This window comes from Vespa mandarinia, chromosome 8, assembly GCF_050613455.1.
Source record: "Vespa mandarinia isolate Hongniang chromosome 8, ASM5061345v1, whole genome shotgun sequence".
Classification (NCBI taxonomy): Eukaryota; Metazoa; Arthropoda; class Insecta; order Hymenoptera; family Vespidae; genus Vespa; species Vespa mandarinia.
Genome location: NC_140817.1, coordinates 1,927,501 through 1,942,500, shown reverse-complemented (window position 1 = coordinate 1,942,500; position 15,000 = coordinate 1,927,501). Strand labels below are relative to the sequence as shown.

At 32.0% G+C, this 15,000-nt stretch overlaps 1 protein-coding gene across 9 annotated transcripts in view; it reads left to right on the top strand.

Annotated features, from left to right (window-relative positions):
• The window catches only part of LOC118451228 (uncharacterized), a 69,424-nt gene extending 54,658 nt beyond the window's left edge, over positions 1 to 14,766 (top strand). For 8 of the 9 annotated variants that reach the window (XM_035887569.2, XM_085658980.1, XM_085658981.1 and 5 more), the window contains 6 exons: positions 436 to 1,649; positions 5,224 to 5,587; positions 6,275 to 6,471; positions 10,016 to 10,405; positions 12,693 to 12,895; positions 13,299 to 14,766. In XM_035887569.2, the coding sequence (XP_035743462.2) occupies positions 436 to 1,649; positions 5,224 to 5,587; positions 6,275 to 6,471; positions 10,016 to 10,405; positions 12,693 to 12,895; positions 13,299 to 13,374 (2,444 nt within the window). In that variant the 3' untranslated portion in view covers positions 13,375 to 14,766. The remainder of the gene's footprint in view (positions 1 to 435; positions 1,650 to 5,223; positions 5,588 to 6,274; positions 6,472 to 10,015; positions 10,406 to 12,692; positions 12,896 to 13,298) is intronic. The other variant, XM_035887568.2, reaches the window with a different exon arrangement.
• The last annotated feature ends 234 nt before the right edge of the window (positions 14,767 to 15,000 follow it).

Genomic DNA, 15,000 nt, shown 5'->3' with positions numbered 1-15,000 from the left:
TGAAAATATTTTAAACCATAGCTCGGCTATTGAAATGAAAAAAGAAAAAAAAGAAAAAAGAAAAAAGAAAAAAAGGAAAAAAAAAATGAAGAAAGAAAAAGTAAAATTTCATACGAGCCGAACTTTCGAAATAATTTTTCTCTCTGGAAAAAAAAAAAAGAAAAAAAAGGGAAAAAAAAAGGAAAAAAAAGAAAATAGAACAGATCACTTAGAATTTTTATCGTAGAAATTAAAAGCAACGTTATACCTGTATAACCAAAAGAAAATAAAATGGAATAACGGAGAAGAGAAAAAGGAGAGAAAATTAGAGAATGAGAGAATGATAGAATGAGAGAGAGAGAGAGAGAGAGAGAGAGAGAGAGAGAGAGAGAGAGAGAGAGAGAAAGAAAGAAAGAAGTAAAAATAAAACAAAAAAGGGGTATTCTTCTTTTGTAGACCAGCAATCTCGAAATCCGTCGATTCCTTCAACAAACGAGACTTCTACCATTACTATCACTACTACTACTACTACTACTACTACTATTACAACTACAGCTACTAGTTCGTGCGATAAATCCTTCGAATCGGATAATTGTCGTACGATGGAAACGACAGGACGTACAATTGTTTGCGATCCTTACGATTCGACGAGTTTAAAAGAGGCCATTGCGGTATTGGTTACAAAAAGGGATGAAGATGTTAAATCTAATACGACAATAAAAAGTGAAAATCGCGAAAGGGAATCGAACAACGATAGGAAAACTTTTGAAAGGGTTCGTGAGGAATCAAGATGCGAATCCTCGAAGGATGAGAATAAAAGTGGGATGGAAAATGAGGGAAGATACGATAGAAGAGAAAGGAGTAGAATGAAATCGATCGAGATCGAGAATCGGGAGTCAAATATGACGGATATTTTTTCAAGGTCGGCCAAAGTTTATCGTTTTATATCAACGCAATCGGAGGACCAAGTGGACGAGAGATTGGAGGACATAGATGTTTGTTCGCAAGATCGAAGGATCTCGTTGCAGATAACAGGAAGAGCAGGAGCAGGAGGAGGAGGAGGAGGAGGAGAAGGAGAAGGAGGAGGAGGAGAAGAAGGAGCTAGAAGAGATGACGAGGAGAAAAGGAAAGAGGAATCGAGGGAGCCGATTTTTAAATTATCTGAGTATAGATCGAGTACGACGAATGTCGTCGAGTCAACGTGTACGAGAATCGTACGAAGATCGATCGACGACGATAAGGGAAATGATGCTAATAATATCGAACGAGTCGTCGTTTCAAGGAACGTATCTGAAGTTACCGCTTTAGCTGCACCATCGTCATTTAGAAAATTGTCCTCTTCCATTGGCGAGCTAAGTTATGGTGGTGGTTGTGGTAGTACTACTATTACTACTACTGCTACTACTACTACTACTGCTGCTACTACTACTACTACTACTACTACTACTACTACTGCCACTACTACTACTCTTCATCGTGTACTCCCAGACGTTGCTCCTGTCTCGGTCAGACCTATATATCCTTATTGTCCTTATTCTCCTTACGGTAGTCCCCAGGGATCGCCGAGGAATCGGAGGAGACCTCTCAGGGAGAGTAGGAGAGTTTCCATCGATAACACTCAAGGTGGATTACAGTTGAACCAGTACAGATTGTTGGACAATATCGGACAGGTAAGATGATCTATGATCTTAATCTTCCTTTGGAATAAAGTACAATAATGATAGAATTATTATTGTCTTTCGTAAGAATTTCCTTTTTTCTTTTCTTTTCTTTTCTTTTCTTTTTCGACTTTGTTTTCTTCTTCTCTCATTCTCCTTTTTTTTTCTGTTTTCTTTTCTTTCCTTTCCTTGTTTTTTTTTTTCTTTTTTCTTTTGCTATTTTTTTTTTTTTTATCGAGTACGATTATACAAAGTGAGTACTTAGTTAAAACGATCGATGTTCGAGCATGCAAATGCAAAAAAAAAAAAAAAAAAATGATAATGATAAAAAAAATAAGGGGGAAGAAAAAGAAGAAAAAAAAAACAAAAAGAAATAAAGAGGAAAACGCGTTTAAAAGAAGCTCCAATCCAATTCATTCTCTTTCCCACTGTTACTGAAGATTTGTAGAGATCGCACAGTTGGGTTCCTTTTTATGAAATGAGAATCTTGGCAACTTTGATGCCTGCTTTTTTAACCCTTCTTCTTCTTTCTCCTTTTCTTCGTATAAACTTAGACATGGCTGGAGGAGAATAAAAATAGCCGAATATTTTTAATAAAGACTAGCAATATTTATAATCATTAGTTTTATATATATATATGCGTGTGTGTATATTCGAAAGAAAATCATGAAAAACGTAACATTTCGATATCCTTTTTCATTTTTATCCAGGATAATCTATCGTCGTATCGCGTGTTATATATAATGTTGTAAGTTAATAAATGATATAAATAAAACACGTTCGACGTATTTTATATTATATAAATAAAATTTCGAAAAAATTTATAAAGAATAGAAATTTCTCTCGCTTCAATGGGTTTTCTATCGGAAATAATAATAATAATAATAATAATAATAATAATAATAATAATAATAATAATAAAAAGAAAGAAGAAAACACTTTTCAAAGGTGATCCGACGAAATTATAGTCGACGAGTTTTGATAAAATCTACGATGACCTTTAACCTTCTCGATTGTCGTATGAACGACGATCTTGATAATCTTAAAATGGCCGAAACTTCGAGGAGGAAACTGTTCCTTTATACTTACTTATGTGTTTACGCACATGTTTGTTTGTATATATATATATATATATATATATATATACATATGTGTGTGTGTATGTGTGTGTGTGTATACGGAAAAAGAAAGAAAAAATAAGAACGAGAGTAACAGTGAGAGTGAAAGGGAGATGGTCGATAAGACACGTTTCTTTCGTTCAAACCTTGGCTCGCCTCGAGGGAACACTTAAGAACACCTTTTTCGTATATCTACGTCGAAGCTTTACGTGCAGATCGACGTAGCCATCTTATAGCAAAGTATAAAATTATAGAGGGCTCCATTTGATTCTTCCTGTTCAGCCTACACTTTCCGGATTTTTCCTATTACTATAACTTCAATGAATTTTTTTTTTTTTTTTTTTTTTTTTTATTTATTTTTAATCTTATCTGATTACTATCTCGGTCTCAAATTGTATAGTATTATTTAAAAAAAAAAACAAAAAATTAATCTCGAAAGTTAAAACGTAAGAATGAATGAATGAATGAATGAATGAAATAGAATTGATTAATGAAAGAAGTAAGATGTATGAATGAATGAAAGTAGTAGAATTTATGAATCAAAGAATGAATGAATGAATGAATGAATGAATGAATGAAATAGAATTGATTAATGAAAGAAGTAAGATGTATCAATGAATGAAAGTAGTAGAATTTATGAATGAAAGAATGAATGAATGAATGAATGAATGAATGAACGAATGAATGAATGAAATTGTTTGACTGATCTTTTCTTTTTTTTTGTTTTTTCTCAAATCGACACTCCGAAAGTTTTTTTTTAATAATCCAAAAAAGGAAATTGGCCTGAAAAGTTTCGAAAAGTCTGATAATCGATTTTTAAAATCACTTAAGAAATTTTGGCAACCGCTCGCACTTTACTCTAACACTTCTCTACTAACACTCCTTCGTTGGCCTATATTACGCTTCATAGATTATCGAAATAAAAAGGATTAGAAAATGTCTTTCGTATTTTCCATGTCAATGTCGTTGCATCGATGGTTCGTGTTGTTATTGGAAATCGATTAGGATAATCCATTTGATACGTTCGAGAATCGATTAATAACGAAATAAAAGGATAGTGAATAAGGGATATTTGATAAACTAGCTGTTCTCAATTTCTATTGTCTAATCGATATTTAATGATTCGATCATATAGATCAGATAGAATGAAAGAAATTAATAGTTGATTTAGATTTAGAAAAAAAAAAGAAAAAAAAACTAATATTGACGATAAGTTATCTATTTATCAAGATACGTATGAGAAAGTATATAAATAAATGAATAAGTAAATATAAAAGTATAAAATGAATAAGTAGTAGCAATGCGATTCGTATGAGTTTCTTTTTCTTTTTCTTTTTCTCTTTCTTTCTTTTTTCTTTTTTTTTTTTCTTTTTTTCTTTCCCTTTAGAAATTCATCGAGCAGTAAAAAGAAAATTAATAAAATTTAAAAGTGCGAAAGAGAATGATGATATCGGTTGGCGTTTAGCCCGAGGCGCCGGCAAGAAGAATCTCTGCCCGGTATAATTAAAGTCAAAGTCAAATTGGCCGCGTTGGTAGTTCGAGAGATCGAGCTCGTTACCGTCGTCGCAACCGGTAACGACGGCAAATTAATTACGAGAACGTCACGTCGATTCAACGATGAAATAATAAAAGCTAATTGGGACGTTAGTTTTAAATTGCTTTCAATTTACGTATTTCCTAATCTTCGAAATTTTAATCTTTGATATCGCGATTATATGAAGATAAATATTTCTTTATTTATTTATTTATTTATTTATTTATTTATTTATTTACTTATTTATTTATTTATTTATTTATTTATATATTTACTTACTTATTTATTTATTTATATATTTATTTTCTCAATTTAATTAGAAATAATATTTCGTTCGAATTATTCGTTCTCTCCCTCTCTCTCCCTCTCTCTCTCTCTCTCTCTCTCTCTCTCTATCATATTTCTCTCTCAAAGAACATATCTTCACGAAATAACGATTTCGACTTAACGAATACGAATCATTTTACGGTTGGACTCCCCTTTTATGCACGCCACGTCCTATAGAAAAGTTTAACCCCTTCCCCTTCATTCATTCTTTTTCGAGTCAATCTCTCCCACGCTTTTATCCTATTCGTTTTGCTTAATCGAAATGTAACTTCTTTCTTATCTCTCAAAACTATTAAATGATATTATTAATTCTATATATGTATATAACGAGCAAGTTTTAATCTCGAACTTTTCACATTTCAAACTATAATAGTCCTACTTTAAATTTTATTAGGTACTTATTTACATTACCGATTAAAACGATTATATACATACACATATATATATATATATATATATATACCCGTGAAAAAATATATATAAATACATACACACACACACACACACATATATATATATATATGTGAATAGATATAAGCGTGTAGATATTTATTGAAGAAACTATAATTAATCTCTTAATAAAGTTTTCTCGTTATTCGTACGATAGGGTTCATACGGTATCGTAAAGTTAGCTTACAACGAGGAAGACGATACCCACTATGCGATGAAGATATTAAGCAAAAGGAAACTGATGAAGAAGGCTGGTATTTTCGGTAGAATGGCACCCGGTAGAAAGGGTACCGCGGATCCTTTGGCTAAGGTATACAGAGAGATAGCTCTATTGAAGAAACTGGATCATCCGAACGTCGTCAAGTTGGTCGAAGTACTCGACGACCCGGATGAGGATAATCTTTACTTGGTATTCGAGTTGGTACAGAAGGGAGAAGTTCTACAGATACCAACAGACAAGCCGCTCGATGAGGATACAGCCAGGAAGAATTTTCGGGACGTCGTTATGGGTGTCGAATATCGTGAGTTCTTTTCTCTCTTTCTCTCTCTTTCTTTCTTTCTTTCTTTCTTTCTTTCTTCTTTTTTTCTCGTCTTTTCTCACGTCTTTTCTGTTTTCTTTTTTTTTCTGGTTTTTTTTTTTCTCTTTTTCTCGCCCGCATCTTATCCTATCAATCGTATCTTATTAATTGAACCGTTCGAACATACGTACGTTCCGTTGAACGAGTGAGGTAATTAGAAAAGAAGAAGAAGAAAAAGAAAAAAGAAAAGAAAAGAAGATATCAATCATCTGCTTCATATAACCATTTCTTTTCTTTATATACACACATATATATATATATATATATAGTTTGACTCTTAACTAAAAACGATAATATTGATATTGAAAAATATTAATATCGTTCACGAAATATATCTCGAAAGTGTTTAATTGATTTTTAATAATAGATCAAAATAATGATCTAAGAAGGACTTACGAATTATCTCTCATTGGATTATCGTAGAAATGAGTCATTCTATATTTGTTATCAATGTTATCGTAAAGAAAAAAATCTTATGCATTTCGTTTATTAAGAAAATAAGAAAATTAATACTGTGATTTCGATTGTAATTCTTTCTTTCTGTTTCTTTTCTCTCTCTCTCTCACTCTCTCTCTCGTTTTCTCTCTCTCTCTCTCTCTCTTTCTTTCTTTCTCCTAATCTTTTTCACAGTACATTATCAACGAATAGTACATCGCGATATTAAACCGAGCAACCTTCTGGTGGATAGCGATGGACGCATAAAGATCGCCGATTTGGGTGTTAGCGCGGAATTAAGGACATCCGGAGAATTGTTATCTGGACCAGCCGGTACACCGGCTTTCGCAGCACCGGAAACAACCACGCCCGATGCTCATTATTCCGGAACGGTAAGTACTTAAAATTAATTAATTAATTAATTAATTAATTATTTATTTATTTATTTATTTATTTATATCCTTAGTTGCGCACATCTCGTAATAATTTCAATTTGCGCACATGGGATATGATGTCGGGACATTTTGAACGACCTTCATTTAATACGGAATGAACAATTTTGAGCTCCCAAAAAAAAAAAAAAAAAAAAAAAAGAAAAAAAAAGAAAGAAAAAAAGAAGATAGTACATATTCTTTGAAGCCTCGGGTATAATAATCAGTATAATAATGCGTTTGTAAATGCATTTCCAATTCTGTTATTAAAAAAGAAAAAAAAATCATGGATCATCGAACGACCAAAAAAATTCTTTCAATTGATTCTAAACATTTTATTTTACTATTTACGTAAACGACACTGAAAGTTACGCGTAAACGTTAAGTACGATAAAACGAACGAAAGCGATGGATCCTTTCGAGCATCGAACTCTTATTCTTTTTCGAGTCTCTCTGTTTTTTTTTCCTTTCTTTTTTTTTCTTTTTTCTTTTTTCTTTTTTTTTTTTTCTTCTTCCTTTCTTTCTTTCTTTTTCTTTTGGTATGTCAATAAAATGGATAACGGATGACGGCGCTCTCTCGAAACATTCGATATAACCCTTGGAATTTCTATTTCGTATTCGATCTTGTTTATACGTCGAACGAAAAGATTTTCTTTAGGAGATAGGAAAAGGAAAAAAGAGGGATGAATTTTTTCGTCCCTTTCGCTCGTGCGATTTTACGAAATACCTATCCTTCTTCTTGTTTCTTTTTTTTTTTTTTTTTTTTTTTCTTTTTTTCTTTTTCTTTTTTTTCTTTTTTCTAAATGTATCTTTTCTCCGAAGTAGCTCATAATACGTAGCGGATTGATCTCAAAGGAATTTTAGTAATTGGAAAAATTGTCGAGGGGGGAAAAAAAAATCGATCGTTTTTCTTCCTCTTCTTCCTCTTCTTCTTCTTCTTCTTCTTCTCTCTCTCTTTTTTTTTCTCTCTTTTTTTTCATTCGTAAAAAAAAAATTCGAATACATCCGAGGTACATGATACGTGCGAATGAATATCAAAGGGATTTTGGATAGTTCGTGAAAATTGTTGAGGATAGAAAAATCGATCGTTCTTTCTTTTTTAAATTTTTTTTTCTTTTTTTTTTTTTTTTTTTTTTTTTTGTTTTGTTTTTTCCTTTAATTCAACGAACGAGAACGTGATAGAACGGACACGTTTCTATCTGTCTCGTTATCCTTAGCCGTGCTAGTAACTCATCGTGAAAGTTTCCTGGCCAACGGGTCACGTGCCAACGTGTACGGTTATCGGACTAGTAGGATAAGAGTTCATCGATCGAACGTAGACGATGGGAAAGATCTAAAGAGAAAATCCCAGCTTTTTTTTTTTTTATTCGACGATGGATAGTTTTTTGTCTGGTTAGGATTAAAAAAAAAAAGAAAATAAAAGAAAAAAAAAAAAGCAGAAGTTTCGAGGATAACTCAATCGTTATGCATTGAACGAATAAAACGATATAAAGATATCGTTCCGACAATAAAATGAATTTAATTAAGTATTTATTAACTAATTGATTTTCTTTCATCATAAAATTAAATAAAGAGACATACAGAGAGCGGAAAGAAAGAGAAAGAGAGAGAGAGAGAGAGAGAGAGGGGAAGAGAAAACAAATAGAACGTAGGTTAATCGTACTCGTATTATCTTGAGTGTTGATCTCCTTGATATATTCATTATCGATGTTATTCAGGAAAAGGGCTTTTATCGATTTTCATTGGTCGATATTAAAATCGTGATACCAGGCGTAATTACAGAATGTAAATAACCCTTGGCCGAGAAGCTTCGTAATCGTATTCCTCGAGCGAACGGTAGTTGTAACGTAGTTTGCTTAATCGAGATTACTCGATCGGTATCGAATGGGATAAGGTCATTTTCGAAGGTCGACGTTTAATAATGTTTATAACGACGAAATTGAAATTAAACGATTAATCGACGTTTATTACTATTTTCTCTCTCTCTCTCTCTCTCTATCTCTCTCTCTATCTCTCTCGTTCTCTGACAAGAATTCGAGTCTTTCTTAAATCATTCGATCTTTTTAAAAATCGATTAGAAATTTTCAAAACATATTTCAAGGATGATCTTAATTCTTCAATTTCAGAATTATCCAGTCTAATTAAGAGCCAAATTATAAAGAAAAAAAAAAAAAAAGTCTCGCGAAGGAGGTGATCGCTTTTTTTTTTTTTTTTCTAATTACCCTTCTATCTCTCTCTCTCTCTCTCTCTCTCTCTCTCTCTCTCTCTCTCTCCCTCTCTCTCTCTTTATCTATCTTGCTATGTCTCTGTTTCTGTTTCTTTGTTTATCTCCTTTTATAATTGGTTAATCAGATACAATTAATAAATTGGTTCAATTTTTCGTTCTAAGTTTCTCGGTATCGTGCGTTTCTATTTCAGGATAATTGGCGAAAGACAATTAACGAGATCGCGTACACAGAGAAGAAAGACAATTAAGAGAGACTTAATTACTTCTAAACGCGATAAGAATAGTAGTCCTCGACTTGGATATCCATCCTAAGAGATTTTGTAGTTAGTGGATACCGGTATATATCGTTTTCACGTACTTCCATCGAAATAATTATCTACGGTTGTTCTCGCGAATTCCAACTTGTCGTATTCGCGAAATCATGAATGCGATTTACGAGAATTTGCCAACTCGAGATATAACCGTAGCGTATATAAAGCGTTAGGATCTAATGAAAAGGCACGTTGATAAATTGTGTGAAGATAATGCGTCTCGCCTGAAGTGATAACAAAAACACAGAAATAGAGAGAAATACTGAGATAGAATAATATCCGTATTATATGTATATTATGAGGTTATGAAATATTTAATTAAAAGATAAATATTAAAGGAAGTATTTATTTATTTATTTTTTCTTTTTTTTTTTGTTTTTCTTTCCTTCCTTTTTCTCTTGCGAAATATCGCAATGTTCTTTCCATTTTCTTTGTTGTTTATTTATTTATTTTTTTTTTCACTTCTCTCTCTCTCTCTCTCTCTCTCTCTCTCTCTCTCTCTCTCTCTTCCTTCTTTAACGACAAAAGTAATTCATTCCAGTTCGTTAAGTTGTTCATTCGATATGCTTACGATCGAGTTAGCTCGGAGCAATAGAAAATGATCTATTCACATTCTTGAAGTGTCGCTTTAAGCCATTCGACACCGTATAATTTTCTCTCGGACGATCCATCAAAATGTTAACCGCACGTCGAAGATTACCAGTAACAGTGAATGACCGCAGTCTCCTTTTTTTTCTTTTTCTTTTTTTTTTTTTTCTTCTTTTTTCTTCTTTTTTCTTGATAATTCTTGACTTGATAATTAAACCACCGTAGCTTAATCGTTAAAAATCTGTTACACTCTTTCTCTCTCTCTTTTTCTCTGATTTAGATCAAGTATATATATATATATATATGAATATATAATTGAATGATTATTTACTTTAATTACATTATTTATTTGTTTATTTATTTGTTTATTTATTTACAGCCATGCGACGTTTGGTCAATGGGCGTGACACTTTATTCCTTGGTTACCGGAAGAGTACCCTGGGACGGTGCGGGAAGTATAATAGGCGTTCATGCTGCCATACGTTCGGAACCTTTAAAATTTCCAGAGAATCCGATCCTCTCGAAGGATCTAAAGGATCTCATTGTAAGGATGCTGACGAAGGAGCCAACCGAGAGAATATCATTGCAAAGATTAAAGGAACACGATTGGTTAACCGATACTGGAAAAGATCCATTGCCGAGCGAAGCGGACAATTGTCGACTTCCGGTTACGGTTACCGACGAGGAAGTAGAAAGAGTCGTAACCAAAGTACCCAAACTGGACACATTGATTCTCATTAAGAAAATGCTCAAGCAGCATAGTTTTCAAGTAAGACAGTGTTACGCTTGAAAGAAAGAAAAAAAAAAAGAAAAATGAAAAAAAAATATATATATACATATATATATATATATGACTCATAAATTCAATGATTTTCAATCTATTCGTTAATTTGATTTCATCGTTCATAACTCATAGTACTTAGATAATATAGATAATATATTTCTTATAGGCAGCTTTAACGGCATGATCGTCATTTATAAACAATAAAACACACATATATATGTGCTTGATATATATATATATATATATATCGAAACATCAGACAAATTTTGAATTAAAATACAAAATTCGATTTATAATCGATTATTCCCAATTCGCGTATTATCACGAGCGAAAACTCATCTGAGCTATCTTATTTCAAAGAAATTTCTCTATGCTTTAGTTTTTTTCTTTTTTTTTTTTTTATACTTTTATCCCTCGTTGATATAACCATTCGTATATTTTCTCGTTTTCTCTTATCGTCGAGTTTCATCCCGTCCGTTCGTCCTCTACCCCCCCATCTCTCTTTGTGCTCTTCCCACAACACACACTCTTTCCCTCATCCTCTTCCTTCTCTTCCTCTTTCATTCCTCGATCTCGTTCGTATCTACTCTAGCTTTGAAATTCGATTGCGCGTTCAGGGATGCGGTATATCGTAACCGCAATATGTGCGGATATGTAATCCGGTTTCACTATCGTACGATCGTCCATAGTGCTATACATTTATTAAAACGGATATGATAAGACAATAAGGTTACCATAACCGTTTTGCTTTATCGAGGTCGCTCGAAAGATCCTATATAAATAGATCATCCATCTTACCTTTCATTCTTTCACATGTTTACAAGTCTATGAATTTTTTTTTATTATATCTTTAAACAGGGACACATACACGGAGACGCGTATACGTAAAATAAATAAAAATGGGGACATTGAATCATTATTTTTCAAGAACCAAAAGGAAGGATGTCGTGCTCCTTTCTACATCCGTTAGCAATATCAAAGAATGAATTTTTTTGTACACGTGTTTTTTTATTTTTCTTTTTTCTTTTTTCTTTTTTCTTTCTCTTTTTTTTTTTTTTTGTCTTTTTTTTCTACCCTTTTTTCAAGGAACTTAATTGGTTTAATATGAAAAGTCACTTCTCTCGACCTTTATTCTTGGCCTTTATTTCTGATATTTCACGGATAAAGAAGAATTGCATTGAATTTCAATTATGTAAACTACCTTGATCTTTTCGTTCTTATTCAAAGATATTCTCTCTTTCACTCTTTATCGTTCACTTTCTCTGTCCCTCTCTTATTTTTCTCTTTTGGGAATTACAGAGTTTATCAGTTATTTTTTTTTTTTCAAGTGAAAATGATCATCCCGATGACGTCAGTTTTTTTAATCGTCAAGAATGTTAATGACCTATTCGTTAGGATTTTTAATTATCGTTTCGTAATTATCGTGCCTGAACATAGGCAACACTTCAAACGCTGTTGATAATAATGACTTGCGAGTGCCATCTATCAGTGAGAAACTTTTTTGTGCTCCTACGATAGGCAATAATGTAATGTATAATACGTTAGTACGTTTACTACGTTATCGACGGTGTATGAAGTGTTGCCTGACTCCAGGCGTAAATAACAAAAAAAAAAAAAATATTTAAATAAATTAAATCGAAACAGAAATCTTTTTCTTCGATAATAACTCAATTCATTTCGTTGTGTATTAGTTTGTTAAACATTTTTCCTATTACTATTCGAGTTTACTATACGTAAAATGAACTATATCTAAAACAGCAATTATTCACTCTTAGTCCTCTCTGATCTTTCTGATTAAACACAAAACGGGAACGCTGACGTATCCGACTTTACATGGATGTCAAGACTATGCAAAATTCTCGCATAAAGTATTCACTGTTAGTATGTACGGCACTTGTAAGAGAGAAAGAGAACGCGAGAGAAAGGGAAATAGAGCAGTGAAAGAGATATAGGAAGAGAAAGAGAGAGAAAGAGAGAGAGAGAGAGAGAGAGAGGGAAAACGCACATGAGGAAGGATTTAAAGGGGTCGGATTTATTCGTAGCTAACGTGCAACGAGGAAAAGAGATAGAACAGTTGATATATGTAGCTGAACAAATGCGTCCTCGTTTTACGTAAGTTCCTTGAAAAAGTTGAAAGCTGAAAGTATAAGAAGAAGATAAAGAAAGGAAAAAGGGAGAAAGAAAGAGAGAGAGAAGAAAGTAAAAATTTATAATAAATGAAAGTAAAAGGAAATAATGGTTTCTTTCTTTTCTTTCATTTTTCTTTTTACAGAATCCTTTTCTACCGAAGAAAATTAGTAAAACTTTAGGCAACGACGGTGACCCAGTGACGGAGCCTTCTCTACCTTTAGAAAGGACTACGGAATCCTTGGTCCAACGTTCAGTTACACCGAGAAACATCAAAACCGAGAGATTTCAGAGATCAGGTAGAAGTAATTCGGCACCGGATTCGTACGATTGGCAGGCTAATAACAGGTGAAAATTTATGAATAATTTTTCGAAATGTTTACGTTGATCAAAAAAAAGAAAAAAAGAAAAAAAGAAAAGAAAAAAAAACAGAAAAATGTACAAACTCGTGCGATCGTATATTCGAAGATTTTAAAAATGTCTTTGTAATATTTACGTTCTTTCGATTTTATGCGTCGTTTATTTTTAAGGGCTGTGTTGAATGAAAAAAGAAAAGAAAAAAAAAAAAGAGGAAAAAAGAAGAAGAAAAAATTGTCGATACGAATGAAAATTAATTAATTTCGATGTAAAAGGGAACAGAGTAAAAAAAAGAAAAAATAGAAAAAAAGAATATAATGTCGAGGAAGCTCGGATAGCTCGTATACGAAGTCCATCGACGGTATTCAATCAATATGTGATAATTATCCTTCAGGCAAATATCAATGGAGAGTCCTTTGCCCCCAGTGACGGAAGCGTCGAATCAAGAAGCGGAAATTGAGAGGCGGTGATACGTTCGTCAGTAACACGCTCGATAATTAATTAAAAGCAGCTGTGACGAAATCGTAGACGAATGTTCGTCTCGATTGAACCAACGAAAATCATTCTTCCACGAAAGTCTTATCGATCTTTATCGCTCGTTATCTTTTGTTCTTTTTTTCTTTATATGAACATGAGATAAGATAGGGAAATAATAATAATATTAATATTAATATTAATAATATAAATAAATAAATAAATAAATAAAAGAAAGAAAGAAAGAAAGGAAATGTGCTCAAGAACGAATGAATTCATTCGCTTAATTTGATTCGAAAAAGAAAAAAGAAAAATAAATAAATAAATAAATAAATAAATGAAACGGATAGATCTCGATGATCTCGATTTGATCGATCGATGAATCATTGATCCAATGGATTCTTCCGTGTGCTTTCGTTCTTTCTTAATATAATGATATAATATAATTTACTTAAGCGCACGAACGATATTATGAGTCAGCACGAAGGATCCTCTGATCGTCGTCGTCCTCGTTGATTAATTAATTGATTAAATTAATCGATCGAAAAATCAGATAGACGAGTTTTCTTTTTTTTTTGCGATAATTAATATTCAGAATCTAACGGAATAACTATCGCAAATAAAGCTTGATAAAATTTGTGCCAATAGTTGTGTAGAATTCTGAGAAATTCTGATATTAAATAATTCGTAAACGAGGCAACGAATTTTTTCGACGTAATCTCGGCAAGCAGCCTTTTATAATTTACAATCGTATTTCTTTGATTTAAATTAACGAAAGACATATCTCTTTGATTTTCGTAACCATAACTTTTGCTTCGAATCGAGATTTTTGGATCGTTAGATATATAGATCAGTGCCAAAAGAAGAAATAAATTAGGTACGAATATTATAACGATGGGAAATCAAACGGGAACGAATTTTTCGTATCTTAAACTTGATTGGTGAATTTAAATTGTAGACGAAAAAAATTATTGGCACTGCTGTTATTATTAGTTTGGATTTTCTTTCTCTCATTTTTTTTTTCTTTTTTTTTTCTTTCTTTATTTTTTACCTTATATTTTTCTTTATAAGACGAGCGAGTAATTAAAAGGTCCTCGGAATAGGAATTGTAAAACGGTATATATATATATATATATATATTTGAATTGATTAGAAAATATTTATTTCAACAAATTTTTTACGCAATCTTTTTATTCATTTTTTTCTTTCTTTTTTTTTTTCTTTTCTTTTAGATCAATTTTTTTTTTTGTTTTCTTTCTTTTTCTTTTTGTCACCATTGTTACTCCACAATTAGTCCTGTTTGCCGGGAAACGTTAGAATTTTAATATGTACGAATGTTCGTGTATATTAAAAAAAAAAAAAAAAAAAAAAAACAAAAAAAAACAAAACGTGACTCGTCGAAAAAGAAGGAAAAAGAGTCCACGTGATACTTACATATATACAACGACGTCCTATTTATCGTTAATAGATTTATTATTATATTTCTTAAAAGGGGGAAAAAAAACGAAAAAAAAAAAAAAGAAAAAAAGAAAAAAAGAAAAAGAAAAGAAATTTTCTTATTCTTCGGAGAGAAGAAAAAGAAAAAATATATTTCGATCTTCGATCTTTCACGATTAGCACGT